This window comes from Ursus americanus, chromosome 13, assembly GCF_024610735.1.
Source record: "Ursus americanus isolate L20-20 chromosome 13, mUrsAme1.1.p, whole genome shotgun sequence".
Classification (NCBI taxonomy): domain Eukaryota; kingdom Metazoa; phylum Chordata; class Mammalia; order Carnivora; family Ursidae; genus Ursus; species Ursus americanus.
This window is the reverse complement of record NC_142139.1, coordinates 53,596,421-53,609,240: the sequence shown is the minus strand read 5'-3', so window position 1 is coordinate 53,609,240 and position 12,820 is coordinate 53,596,421. Positions and strand designations below refer to the sequence as shown.

Sequence of the window (12,820 nt, the reverse complement as noted above, 5' to 3'; positions counted from 1 at the left end):
CGAAATCACAGAGCAGAGACAACTAAGAGAGCTAGAGTATATTTTGTGTTAAATCAGCCCAGGAGCAGAGAGAATGTTCAGGCAGTCTCGCGAACGTGAGAACCTCGTCTGGAGGGGAGAGGTTATAAAGCAGATAAGGATTCCTAGGCGAGGAGCTACCGCATCCTCTGCCTTCAGCCGAGCGTCGCATCCGGAGTCGACTGCAGCTCGGATCCAGAGAGAGGAAGGTGGGATAGGAGGAGGTGGGAAAGGGAGAGGAAAAAAATAAAAAAAGGAGCTGGGGGAGGGAGGGTGAAGCAAGGGGAGTAAGCGAGAGAACAGCGCGCGGGGGGAGGTGGAGATGCGGGGAGCGCGCCTGGCGCAGAGAGCTGAGTGGACCGCTCCAGACAGCGGCGCGTGCAGCAGCTCCTGAAAGCAGCGAGTTGGCAGAGCCGGGCTGCATTTCCAGCAGGAGCTGCGAGCTCAGTGCAGGCTCACAAGGTGATGTGCCTGGAAGCATTCTTTTGCCCGCTCGGGGTGCTGCAGCTGGGGCTTCCTCCCTTATTCCCACCTCTCCTCCCCCGGGTCTGCGGGTCTGCGTGTGTGTGAGTGCCCGGGTTTGGGGGTAAAACCTACGGGGAGGGGGCACCCTGTCCCTGCTTGTCTCCTCCTCCCTTTACCCCCGTCGTCGTTGATGCATGTATTCCCGGGTATCCCGGTCTTCTTACCCCTTGTTTGACACTGCCCCCCCCCCCCCGCCCCCCGGTTGTGTCTCCTTTCCCAGATGCTCAAGGTGTCAGCCGTATTGTGTGTGTGTGCAGCCGCTTGGTGCAGTCAGGCTCTCGCAGCTGCCGCGGCGGTGGCTGCGGCCGGGGGGCGGTCGGACGGCGGTAATTTTCTGGACGATAAACAATGGCTCACCACGATCTCTCAGTATGACAAGGAAGTCGGACAGTGGAACAAATTCCGAGACGTAAGTGCTGCGCACCCCCATCCCCGGACACAAGAGCGCGCTGCTCGCAGGCGGGGGCCGCGGCGGCTGGGGGGTGGGCGGACAGTGGGCTCGATTTTGTTAGGAGAGGGGTTGCGGGAGTCGCAGCGGCGCTCAGGGGCTGGAGAAGTTGGCAGTTGCGAGGACCCCCTCCCGGGTGGTGCACGGGGAAGGCTTGCTTGCTGGCTGCGCCGGAGTTCAGGTCTCACCAGGTTCCCGCTTGCCTCCTACCTCCTCACTCTGCCACTGTACCTCCCCACCTCCCTCGGCCCCCAAAGGTTTGCGAAGTGCTGGCTCTACCTTCCCAACTTTTGAATGCTGTTTCTGGCAATAGTAAACACGGCAGATGCGCCTTTGCGATGTATTGCTACTGAAGTAACTAGGATCGATCCCGTTACTAATGGTCCATTAAGGAATTTGAGGGAGGAGGTAGGAAGATGTAAGATTTATAAATGCCGGCTCTCCAAGGGGTGGGAGGTTGTTTGGCCGCACCAGTGAGCAGAAGTTGAACTGCTCCTGATTACATAAAATTGCTGATCAGATTTGTGCTTCGGCATTAACTTTAACACAGAACATGTTTACAACGCATTCCATACCGTTTTATTCCGAATTGAATCACTGCCGGAAAATCCGCCCGGTGGGGGGGGGGGGGGTCGTGAAGGGGGTACTTCCGTAGGTGGTAGCTCTGAAAGGGTTAAACTGTAGACTCCCCTGGGGAGTTTCCTCAAGGGTTATTAAGACCGAGGCAGATTTTGAGACGTTTGTTTGCCTTGGAGTCAGTGGCCGTGACTTGCCAGTCATTTTTTCCCACCTGCTCTGAATGCAGCCGAGGAAGAGCCGCCGGCTTGAGAAGCGCGGTTCACCTCCAAGCATTCAACTTGGTTGTCCCAGTGAGGTGGCTGCCCTGGCAGTTGATGACCGCCCCCAGCCCACCCTTTAAAACCCGGAAGGCCCGAAAGGAAGCGAGAGTGATTCACAGACACACTGCCAACCTTTACTGTGACATTTGAGAGGATTTCTTGTGGAGTCCATCTGCCCTGCCCTACGTGGAGATGAGTTAACTTCTTCCATCAGCTCACACTCTGTCACGATTTGGGAAAATAAATGGAAGCTTAGATGAATTTTCATCCTGGCTCCTCTACCCCCTTCTCCCGACACCCCTCACGTGAATTAACTGAAGAGCCCAAACGCGTAGCTGATTCTGGCAGAGGGATTCCTGAAGAGACGCTAATTTTTACTTCAAAATTAGACATAGCTCATTGATAGTAGGCACGGGTACAGGGCTGAAAATAGTCATGAGAATGGTAATACTTAATGGAGGGCTTTGTCCTACATGCTTTATGAACAGAGCTTAAACATCATCGTAGTGCTAACTGAAATCCTTCACACATTTGTTTTATTTTGGTTTATGCTAATACTGAATACCATCAAAAAAGCAAGCAATTCTTCTGGGGAAGAATTTTTGCTTATTACGTCTTCATTTGGAAAAAAAATATTGAAGATTTTGTCATTATTTGAACAATGCTTCACATAATGACGTTTTATTTATTAATGGGTGCTTGAAAATCCTTTAAAATAAATGTTAGGCTTTTTTCTCTAAAATATACTTTAAATCTTCAATATCTTAGTATTCTATGAATTTATTCAAATTCCTTTACTGTATTATTAAGAGCAACCAGTTACACTTGAGCAGTTTGTAAACGTGTTTGATTTAAACTATGGAGGCAAGGTGAGTTGCCTGAACTAATTAAATATTCCAGGAATCATTCAGCCAACTTCTATAGACAGAGTAGAGCATTTATTCCTTTAGTACTTTCAGTTATTCTTACTTGATCTCTGGGGGGAAGAAAAAACATTAAAAGTATATGTTAAATTTAAGTAAAGGATTTACTGAAATATTTTTAGCAAATATCTGATTTGAAGCACATGCAATAATGAAAATATAATAATTATCTATATAAAAAGTATATCAGGTTTTAGCATTACCATTTTAGTAAGATAATTATGTTTTGTAAAGATAACTTCTGGAGGGCATGGAGAAGATAAGTGCTATCTTTTTTTCTCCCCTTGTAACCACCTGTTGCTTATTCTTAACATGATAAAATGTATGGCGATAGTGTGACATCTCAACTCAGAATGCATAATATAGAATCCGTCTTTCAACCATCCACCTCACTGCTAATGTAGATTGGTTTTTGGGAATCATTAGCTTTTCTTTTTTTTTTCCTGTATCATTTAAGATATTGTTTATTTTTTTCATTTTCATCTGGAAGTGAGGCACTGCTTGAAATACGTTTGTGCTGCATGAATCTACCTTTAAGTGTTCTGCATCAGCATTGATATCTTAAGTAATGGATTTGCATACTTAGTTTATACAAAGGCAAAGAAACAAGGGAATCAACCTCTTCTTTTAGAAACAATTTAACTGGAGTACTTATGTTTACTTTTCTCTCCCCAAAATATAGTTAATTTCATTTACAAAAAAAATCTTTGGAATGCCTAGGTATAACCAAGACTAGAATTAACCTTTACCTTTCTTCGTGTGGCTATTTTACACAAGCAACATTATTTTACAAGTAACTCCTAAAGGAAAGTTTGACCTATATCTTCTTCTGAATCATATTTGAAAACTATTTTGAATAATATTTGAAAATACAATCCATCATTATATTTTAATTGAATGGTTTTTAAGATCAATGTACTTTTTGTATAATACATGTAATATAAATATATAACTATATGTTATGTATAATAAAGCTTTAGGAATAAGGAGAACGGAAAGGAAGTATTATGTGAGAATAGATGAACACAGGAAGCACTGCCATTGATGACTCATTTTCTCAATTTCCTCAATATAAATCACAGAGAAATAATTAAACTGAAGTCAAGCTTAACATAGAAGAAACTTCAAATAATTTTGGCCACTTTATCCTAGCAATTCTCTTTGAATAAAGTTTTGTTGCCCTTTAAAGTGTACAGAATGTCATTATATAGACAGAAACCTTGTCCTTTTGCAAACAACAACAACAACAACAAAACACACACAAAAAAACTCCTGTGGATGTTCTAACTCGTATGTTTTAGGAAGAATAAAAGTTTCTTAAAAATATAGAGAAGTCAACTCACTAAAAAATAAGTATGGTAGATAGAACCAGAATGTTATGTTCAGGGTATAATTATGTGATTTTAAAATAAAACAAACAACAAAAAACTTTCAGCAGCAAGGTATATTTAGTAGATACACTGGTTACATGACATTTGCTACTTTTTTAGTTCTGGTGAGTAGTGATAAATCAAGAACACAAGATTCCCCAGTGGAGCAGTTGTGGGAATACTACCTTTACCAAGAAAAGGTGTAAGGAATTCCTTCACCCATTCTTGCATATGTAAATACATTCACGCCTATTAGGAGAACTGAAAATCTGAGATCATTATGAGAAAACAAAATCACTAGCTCCTAAATCAAATGGTCTGTATATTGCATAATTCAAATATTTGTGTTTTATAAGTCAATTAAAGTATACCCTTAATCATGTAATGAATGAGTATGGAATTTGGAAACCAATGAATTAATTGATAATGAATGATAAAATACCTTTATCAATCTTAAATATTATGACTTCACTAAAGTACATGCTGTAATTAAGAAGGACAGAAAAAAGATAGGAAGCAATATAATGTAGGAAGCAATATAATAAAAGTGTAAGCGGCAATGATGGCCATGCTAATTTCAAATAACTCACATGATAAAGTCAGAACTGTACCCATACATTGACGTTCAAATACTTCTGATTAAATTTATTTTTCAACAAAAATACCTGGGAGTGGAGGTAGTGGGCGGGAGGACAGATGAACAGGTGCAGCACAGAGGATTTTTAGGACAGTGAAAATACTCTGTATGTTTGTGTAATGGTTGATACATATCATTATACATTTGCCCAAACCCATAGAAAGTACAGCCCCAAGAGTGAACTCCAAGGTAAACTCTAGACTTTGAGTAATTATGATGGTCAATGTAGATTCATCTACTCTAACAAATGTAACACTCTAGTAGGGAATGTTCATAATGGGGAGGTTATGCTTTTGTGGTGGCATGAGGTATATGGGAAATCTCTGTACCCTCCTCTCAATTTTTCTGTGAACCTAAACGCCTCTAAAAAAAAAAAAAAGTCAAAGAAAATCATAACCACAACCCCATCATCTTACAAAACAGACAAATGAAAACCTGGAGCTCATTTTGAACACTGTTTTAAGAAATGGTTGCCATTCTTCTTGCAAAATCCACAATCAACATCAGTTTACACTTACTCCTTAAGTAGTTTTTAATACCCTTTAGATATATTGAAAGCAATAAAAAAGTGTTAACAATTTGACTTTAAAAACTCAACCTTAAGTTACAGGGCATGTAAAGTGTTGTGAAAATGTAAAACACAGGTTTAAGTGTCTCAGAGGCACTCAAATTAGAAGTTGACTTAATAAAATGCCTGATTTGGATATATTGGATAGTAAAGTAACCTTTCTTAACTTTTTTTTTTCTTTTTATTTCCTTTTCTCATCTGAGTTGAGGTTTCATCTTAGTAGAGTATACAGATTATTTGAGAAATAATGGCTGATGGGGAGGGATATTTCCTGCCACTTAGTGGCTTTAGAGGAGTAAAGCCCCCTGAGAGTCTGTCAACTTTTACTGCTATTAGTTAGTAAATGAATACTTAGTTTCTATACCTACTCCAAGTAAAGTATTTCATTGCTTTAGAAGGCATTAAGATTCAAACAGAACCTTTAAAGAATACTATCTCAGTACTTTCCTTAGATTTATTATAATGCACCCTGGTTGTACTTCTGGAGCAGCCAGCATACCTTTAGCATGAGGGCTTCTCCTTTGTGGTACCTTTTCTTAAAATTACTTTCCTTAGTTGAGATATCATTGACAAAATTGTAGATATCTAAGTTGTGCAATGTGATGACTTCATGTTCATATATATTGGGGTGTGCTGACAGTAGGAAGGAAAATCTTACCACTTCACTTTCCAACAATATGTAACAAAAATAAAGAATTATTAGTGACTGGAGAAGCTGAACAAATCAAACCACTATTCTCTCTGTTCAGGAACACTTTCTCAATAATGAATATCTAATTTGGATAAAAAGAGTACATTTTTAGTGTTTCTCACTGTGAAACAATATTTTTAACTGTGGTAACCATTACCTATATTTTATCATAGTTGAGCCCATAGGCTGTCCTTGGCAATTCTTCACAGTTACTCTGTTGCATTCCCACAAGGGTTTTTTTCTCTTTCTTTTGATCTTTTTTTCTCTTTTGATCTTTTGATGACTATGGGCCACACTGAGTTTACAAATCCATGAAAGTGTATATAGCATACATATTTGCAGATCAGACCTGGTAAAGACTGTAGCAGGCGATATTTTTTATATTCGACTATTATTCGTATTGTTTAAGTCATTAGAGGACTCGATCAAGAGAGAGGCAATTGACTATAAGAAAAGCAATAGGCAGTCTTTGAAGATTCTGGGGCTAGTGAGTTATTACAGCAGCAAAGGGCTAGTCCCATGTGATATTCTGACCCCAATCCATGACATCTGAGTCCTAGTTAAGCAATGGTTGTGGTACAACCTCCACTCCCTTAACCCACTCTTAACCAACCCCCTACCCCCACCCCCACTACCATACTCACCAGTTAAAATTGGTTTTGTCAAGTCAGATGTCACATGAGGAAAACAGAGAATACCCACTGATCAGCTGGTTTCTGGGAAGGGACTGTCAGGTAGAACTGGTATTACATTGTCAGATCCCATCTGAATTGAGTACAAAATTGACTCAATTTGTTTTGGTTTCATTCCAACAGATAGAAATTATAGGGAAGTACACAACACTTTTAACTCTCCAGGTCTCCTAACTTCTAGTGAATTATTAGGAAAGTGTGACTAAGTGGAATAAGAAATAAATTACTTTGTGTATGTCTATACATTTATATGTATGTATACATAGGTTTATGCATAAATATGTATGTATTATATATATATACTTTGTATGTGTATGTCTTCAGATAAGTAACAGATGAAATCATCAGGAAACCAAAGTGATTATATATCCTATTGCAGATATTTTTTACATGCTAATTAGAAAATAGGCACTCCCTCTAAAATGTTGTTAAGACAAGTTTTTTAGTTTTTTTTTTTTTCCCCTAGTTTAGTTTTCCGCATTTCACACAAACACAGTCTCCTTTGCTATCATACGTGCTGTCACTACATGTCTTTCTGGTTCTTCTGAGAAGTCAGCTTGCCTGCGATTACACACTTAAGCTTTTTACCTGATAAACCAAAAGAACATCATGTATTGCTATGAAGCATCTGTTTTTCTACTCTTGACAATAAGACTACGGTAAGACTGCTTTTAGATCTCATGATTCTGACTCAGAGTAACATTTTATGTTCTTATGCAGCTTTAGTTTTCATGATCTGGGCTAGAATTGTTTTATTAGATTTTATGTATTTATTTTCTAAAGTCTGATCTGTGAATCTTCTATGCACACCATCCAACTCCTTTAAGCTCTTGGAGTATTTACCTACATTTTTTCCATTTATGAAAATCCTTTCTTTTTTTTTTTTGTTACTCTTTCTACCTCTCCTAGTTTGCAGATTCTGCTCCTTATTAGACTCTGAACTCTCTACAGTTACAGATTGTAGTCTCTTTCCCCTCAAAAAACCTACAGTTCTGGGGTGCCGGGGTGCAGTTGGGTAAGCATCCAACTCTTGGTGTCTGCTCAGGTCGTGATCTCAGGGTTGTGAGATAGAGCCCTGCATCAGGCTCAGTGCTCAGTGTGGGGTCTGCTTGGGATTCTCTCCCTCTGCCTCTCCTGCTCATGCTCTTTCTTTCTCTCTCTCCCTCTCAAATAAATAAATAAATAAATAAATAAATAAATAAATAAATCTTAAAAAAAAAATCTTACAGTTCACCTAGCATTAGCACAGTGACAGGCTCGGAGTTAGCGTTAGAAAAGTACTTAATAAATAAAGGAACATTATATTAAGTGTGCGTTGCCATCTGCACAGTCCTTAAGTAAAGGCTTTTAGAACTGTATTGCTTTTTATTGACCATTTCCATTTCTGACTGCTGCCAACCCAATTCTGTAATGTGAATGAAAATTTAATTTTATATGAAATATAAGGTTGCAAGAACAAAACTGGTTTAGTCCATAAGTTTCAAAATGCTCTAAAATGGAAATGCTGTGCCAAAACTGTCATGTTCAATTTTAGAGTGGTAACAGTAGATGGGAATTATATGCATCTTGGCACTCTCTCTGTCAATTCATCCGATTCTTTTCCTATAGTTTCTCTTTGACCACATAAATTTTTGCTCTAAAGTCTTTAAATATTTTTTGCTGCCTACTAAGTAATGTTAAACACCAATATCTTCCCACTTTTTCAAGTACTGCACTTCATTTAATGGTTGTATGCCTGAATCCAGATATTCTACAGATAGTCCAGATTTATGTCTTTGACTTCTGCCTCACCTACGATTGCCAATGCATTAGTCAGAGATAGGTTAAGTTCTTGCAAAACAGGGGCTTAGTTCATGCCTGAACTAAGATAGAATTTTATTTCCCAGCCATGTAATGGTTGAAGTCAGCTTGATGAAATGAGCTGTCCACGTCCGAACTTTCAGGGTTAACCATTTCAGTATTTTCTATCATCAGTTGTCATTTCCTACCCAGCAGGAAGGATTGAAGAGAAGGTCTAGGACATGCAGCTACCCCTACAAGTTACCTGGAAGTCATCCCACATGACTTCTGTGTGTATCTCACAGACCTGAACTCAGTGACATGGCTATACCTAGCTAAAAGGGAGACTGTAGAATGTCATCTCTAATGGGAAAGGATTAACGGTAAAAGAAAGAAGGCAAAGCCAATTACCTGGAGGAAAATATTGGTAACAACTATGTCTGTTTCATCCGTCTAAGTGTCTCTTGAAATTATTCCCTGCGCTTATGGATAGGAATTTTTGTCAATTCCCATTAGTTGTTTGCCTTTCCTTCTGTCTCGTTCCCTCCCTAATTTCAGATTACCCCTCTGTCCTCTATTCAGAGTTGAACTGGAGCGTAGAGTATCTAAGGTTCTGGATGTAGGAGCTTGAGGGAGTAGTAGTTTGCTAATATCTAAGAGGAAATGTTGGAGGTCAGATCAAAGAAGAACATGCACATAGATTTTTTAAGGAGAGCCTTCACCTGATGACAAGTCCTATTTTCTAGTGAAATCATTTAGCGTTATCTTCTGTGAAAACTTTTTTTTTTTTTTTTTAAGGTTATGGATCTTTGGTCATAGGTCCAGATAGGTAATGTGACTGGTGGGAAGGAATTAGAATTTATTTGTTGTTGGTGCACCTGGGTGGCTTAGTTGGTTAAGTGTCCGCCTGGGATCAAGCCCCACACTGGACTGCCTCCTCAGCGGGGAGTCTGCTTCTTCTTTTCCCTCTCACCCCCCTGCCCTTCTTTCCCTGTCTCTCTTTCTCTCTGTCAAATAAATAAATGAAATGTTAAAAAAAAAAAAAAAAGAATTTACTTGTTGTTCCCCTTAGTTGAAAGAGAATATTCTCTACACAAGGTTGTATTTCCTCTAATGCAGGGGGGGAAAAACCCAGCAAGTATGATTAAATGCAAAGTACCTTTCCCTGGAATAGTACTAGAAATGATGCCGTTGCTGGATTCGTGCAGCTCTTAGTCCTGGAAGCAAAGAAAATAATCTCTTTAGCATTAGTGTCTCTGGGAGAGTTACAAGATGGTGCACAAAGTAAGATTTGACAGATGTGCCATAGAAGAAGCTTTATGCTTTTGAGTTTGTTTCTTGACATCAGACGTGACTGAGTTCCTTGCCTGGATCATAAGCAGAGATGGGGAATTGGACTATTTTGTTAAGTTGTTGTTTTTTGTTTTAGGAGATCCTTGAATACTTGCTCATGCTTGCAAAATGAAAGCTTTAGTATTTCTTTTTCTTTCATGTATATATCCAGGGCATGATTATTTCATAAATGATTACAAAATTTTTGTTTGATATTTTGCTCACACTTAGAATATCTTATAATTAAATTAATAATAATAATATAGCATACAAATATACATTGTAGAAAGGTAAAGAATCTTTATAAAACCATTTTGCCTTTGCAGTCATGTAATTTCTTCCAAAGGATGATGCTTTCCTCAACATTCTTCCATTGGAAATCACCTGGCTTTTGATATCCTACTCACAAGCTGTTTACTTTATCAAGGAAATAATGGCCTTTACCAGAAATATTGTCTCCCACTTCTGAACATTTATAGCTGATTTGTCTATTCAGAATCTAGGGATTATGGCCCAATGCACATTTTTATTTCCTCCTTTGGAAATAACAGTGATATTTCACTGGTCTATTTAATAGTATTGAAAGTAACCACAAATTAAAAAAAAAAAATCTTTAGAATTTGAGCGAGGTAGACTCTTTTTATTTTTTTGTGTGTAGTTTGTGTGCTTTGGATATTTTTAATCAGTATTATCATTCTTATTGTAAAATAGGGATAATTCAATAAAATTTAATATTATGTTTTCATGACTGCTTCATTAGAAACAACATTATTGATTTTAAAGCTATACTGTTTAAATATGCAAAAGAAAATACTAAGTACCTTGCTATTACACCAATCTGTAATTTTATTATTTTGTTAGTTTCTATTATTTGAGAGTTTGGTTTACTAATGATATAAATTAGAAAAGGAACTTAAATTTAGTATATATGTATATTTTCTACACATAATCAAATAGCAAGTAACAAATATGTAAGTCTTTTTTTCCCCATAACCTTCTTTTAAACTCTTCATATTAATTTAGGAATTAACTGTATGCTAATGTGTCTATTTTCGATGATTGTTTTGGGATTTTGTCAATAAAATAATACCATATCTTTATGTTTTCTGAACATACAAAGTAAGCTATATTTAAACTTGGGTGTATTATTTTTTATAATGGATATCCTCTGTCTTGTTTTATTTTTGAAAACTAACCATCTGTGCTAATTATGTTGAAATAAAAAATCTTAAATTATGTAATAATTAAATCTATATGATATCTATATCTACCTATGTGTGTGTGTGTATGTATGTATATATATATATATATCAACTAAAATGTCAAAATAATGTAAATGGAAAAAAATGCCAGGGAAACTAAAGGCTCATATTTATAAAAACAAATGCAACTTTATTATAACTTTAATTGGAAATAATTAGAATATTTTATTTAACAATAGCTGTTACTCTAATCAAATAGCCTTTAAAATAGTTTAAATGAATACATTTTTATACTTTGTATGAATAAGCCACTCTTAAAGTTCTACTCATAAATAGAGGGAAGATAATGGTAAAAATGTACTCATTCAAAATATCAAAAGAGGAAAATATTTAAAATAAAATAAATATAATGAAAATATAACTAAGTAATGACAGGTTATTCCTTGTATAGATATTAATAATAGTATAAGAATAACAAGCACTTTCATAGAGTTTATCTAATGGCAGTAGTATTATAAGTTTTTATGTATTAATTAGTAACAATCCCGTAAGGAAGGCCCAATTATTATTTCAGTATGGAGGCAAAGGAACTGAGGCTCAGAGTTAGACAGGTGGTAACAGCAGGATTCTCTCTAGTACTGGCATTTTGGCTCCACTATCTTGTCCTTACACACTGCATTATAATGCTTCCTGGTCTGTAATACTATTTTTGGGTACCTATTATATGCCAGGCAATTTAAATATATTATCCCATTTAGTATAATCTTTAGGAAGTATTTTAGTTTTAGTTGTAGTAAAAAAGACATAACATTTACCATATCCATTTTTAAGTACACAATTCAGTAGTGTTAAGTATATCCACACCACTGTGTAACCAATGTCCAGAACTTTTTCATCTTGCAAAACTGAAACTCTACCCATTAGACAACAACTTCCCATTTTTCCCTCTCCCAGCCTCGGGCAATTACAATTTTATTTTCTGTTTCTATTAATTTGACTACTTTAGGTATCTCATTTAAGTGGAATCATAACAGTACTTGTCCTTTTGTGACTGGTTTATTTAACTTAGCATAATGCTCTTAAAGATGTCCACGTTCTTGCAAATGGCAGGATTTTCTTCCTTTTTATGGCTGATTAATATTCCATTGTGTGTATAGCCCATATTTCTTTATCCTTTCATCTATTGATGGGCACTTGGATTGCTTCCACGTCTTCGCTTTCATGAAAAAGGCTGCTATGAGCATGGGCATCTAAACATCTTTTCAAGATCCTGCTTTCAATTTTTTTAGATATATACTCAGAATTGGGATTGCAGGATCATATGGCAATTCTATCTTAAACTTTTTAAAAAACTGCCCATTCTTCAATTGAGTTTTTTGGTATAATCTTTTAATAACATAAAGTAGACATTATTCATCTACTTTTATAAATGGCACAGTTTAGTTTCAGTAAACTTAATTAGTCTGACCACGATTAGTGGTCAGAACCTACTTTCTCTAGCTCTGAAGATCATGTTTGTTTGTTTATTCTTGTTAATTAACAATTGGGTGCTTGGAATGAGTCATCACAAACAACTCAAACTGTTTCTCTCTCCTTTGAAATGTTATATTTGGTTCTTTTAGATGGTCACAATAACTGTCTTTATTTTCATTTCTGCTAGACCAATAAATTGATAATGATTTGGAATTTTTATTACAGTTATTGAAGGAGCATCACTTACACAATATGACAATGATTTCACTATAATTTGATAGCTGTTTCTTGAAGCTACAATAGAAGACTTCCAGTAGGCTGCC

The 12,820-nt window shown here is 37.1% G+C and overlaps 1 protein-coding gene across 1 annotated transcript in view; it reads left to right on the top strand.

Annotated features, from left to right (window-relative positions):
• Window positions 1-407: 407 nt before the first annotated feature.
• The window catches only part of SPOCK3 (SPARC (osteonectin), cwcv and kazal like domains proteoglycan 3), a 447,562-nt gene continuing 435,149 nt past the window's right edge, over window positions 408-12,820 (top strand). Inside the window, exons 1-2 of the mRNA XM_045798692.2 lie at window positions 408-480; window positions 764-952. Coding sequence (XP_045654648.1) covers window positions 764-952 — 189 coding nt within the window. The 5' untranslated portion in view covers window positions 408-480. The remainder of the gene's footprint in view (window positions 481-763; window positions 953-12,820) is intronic.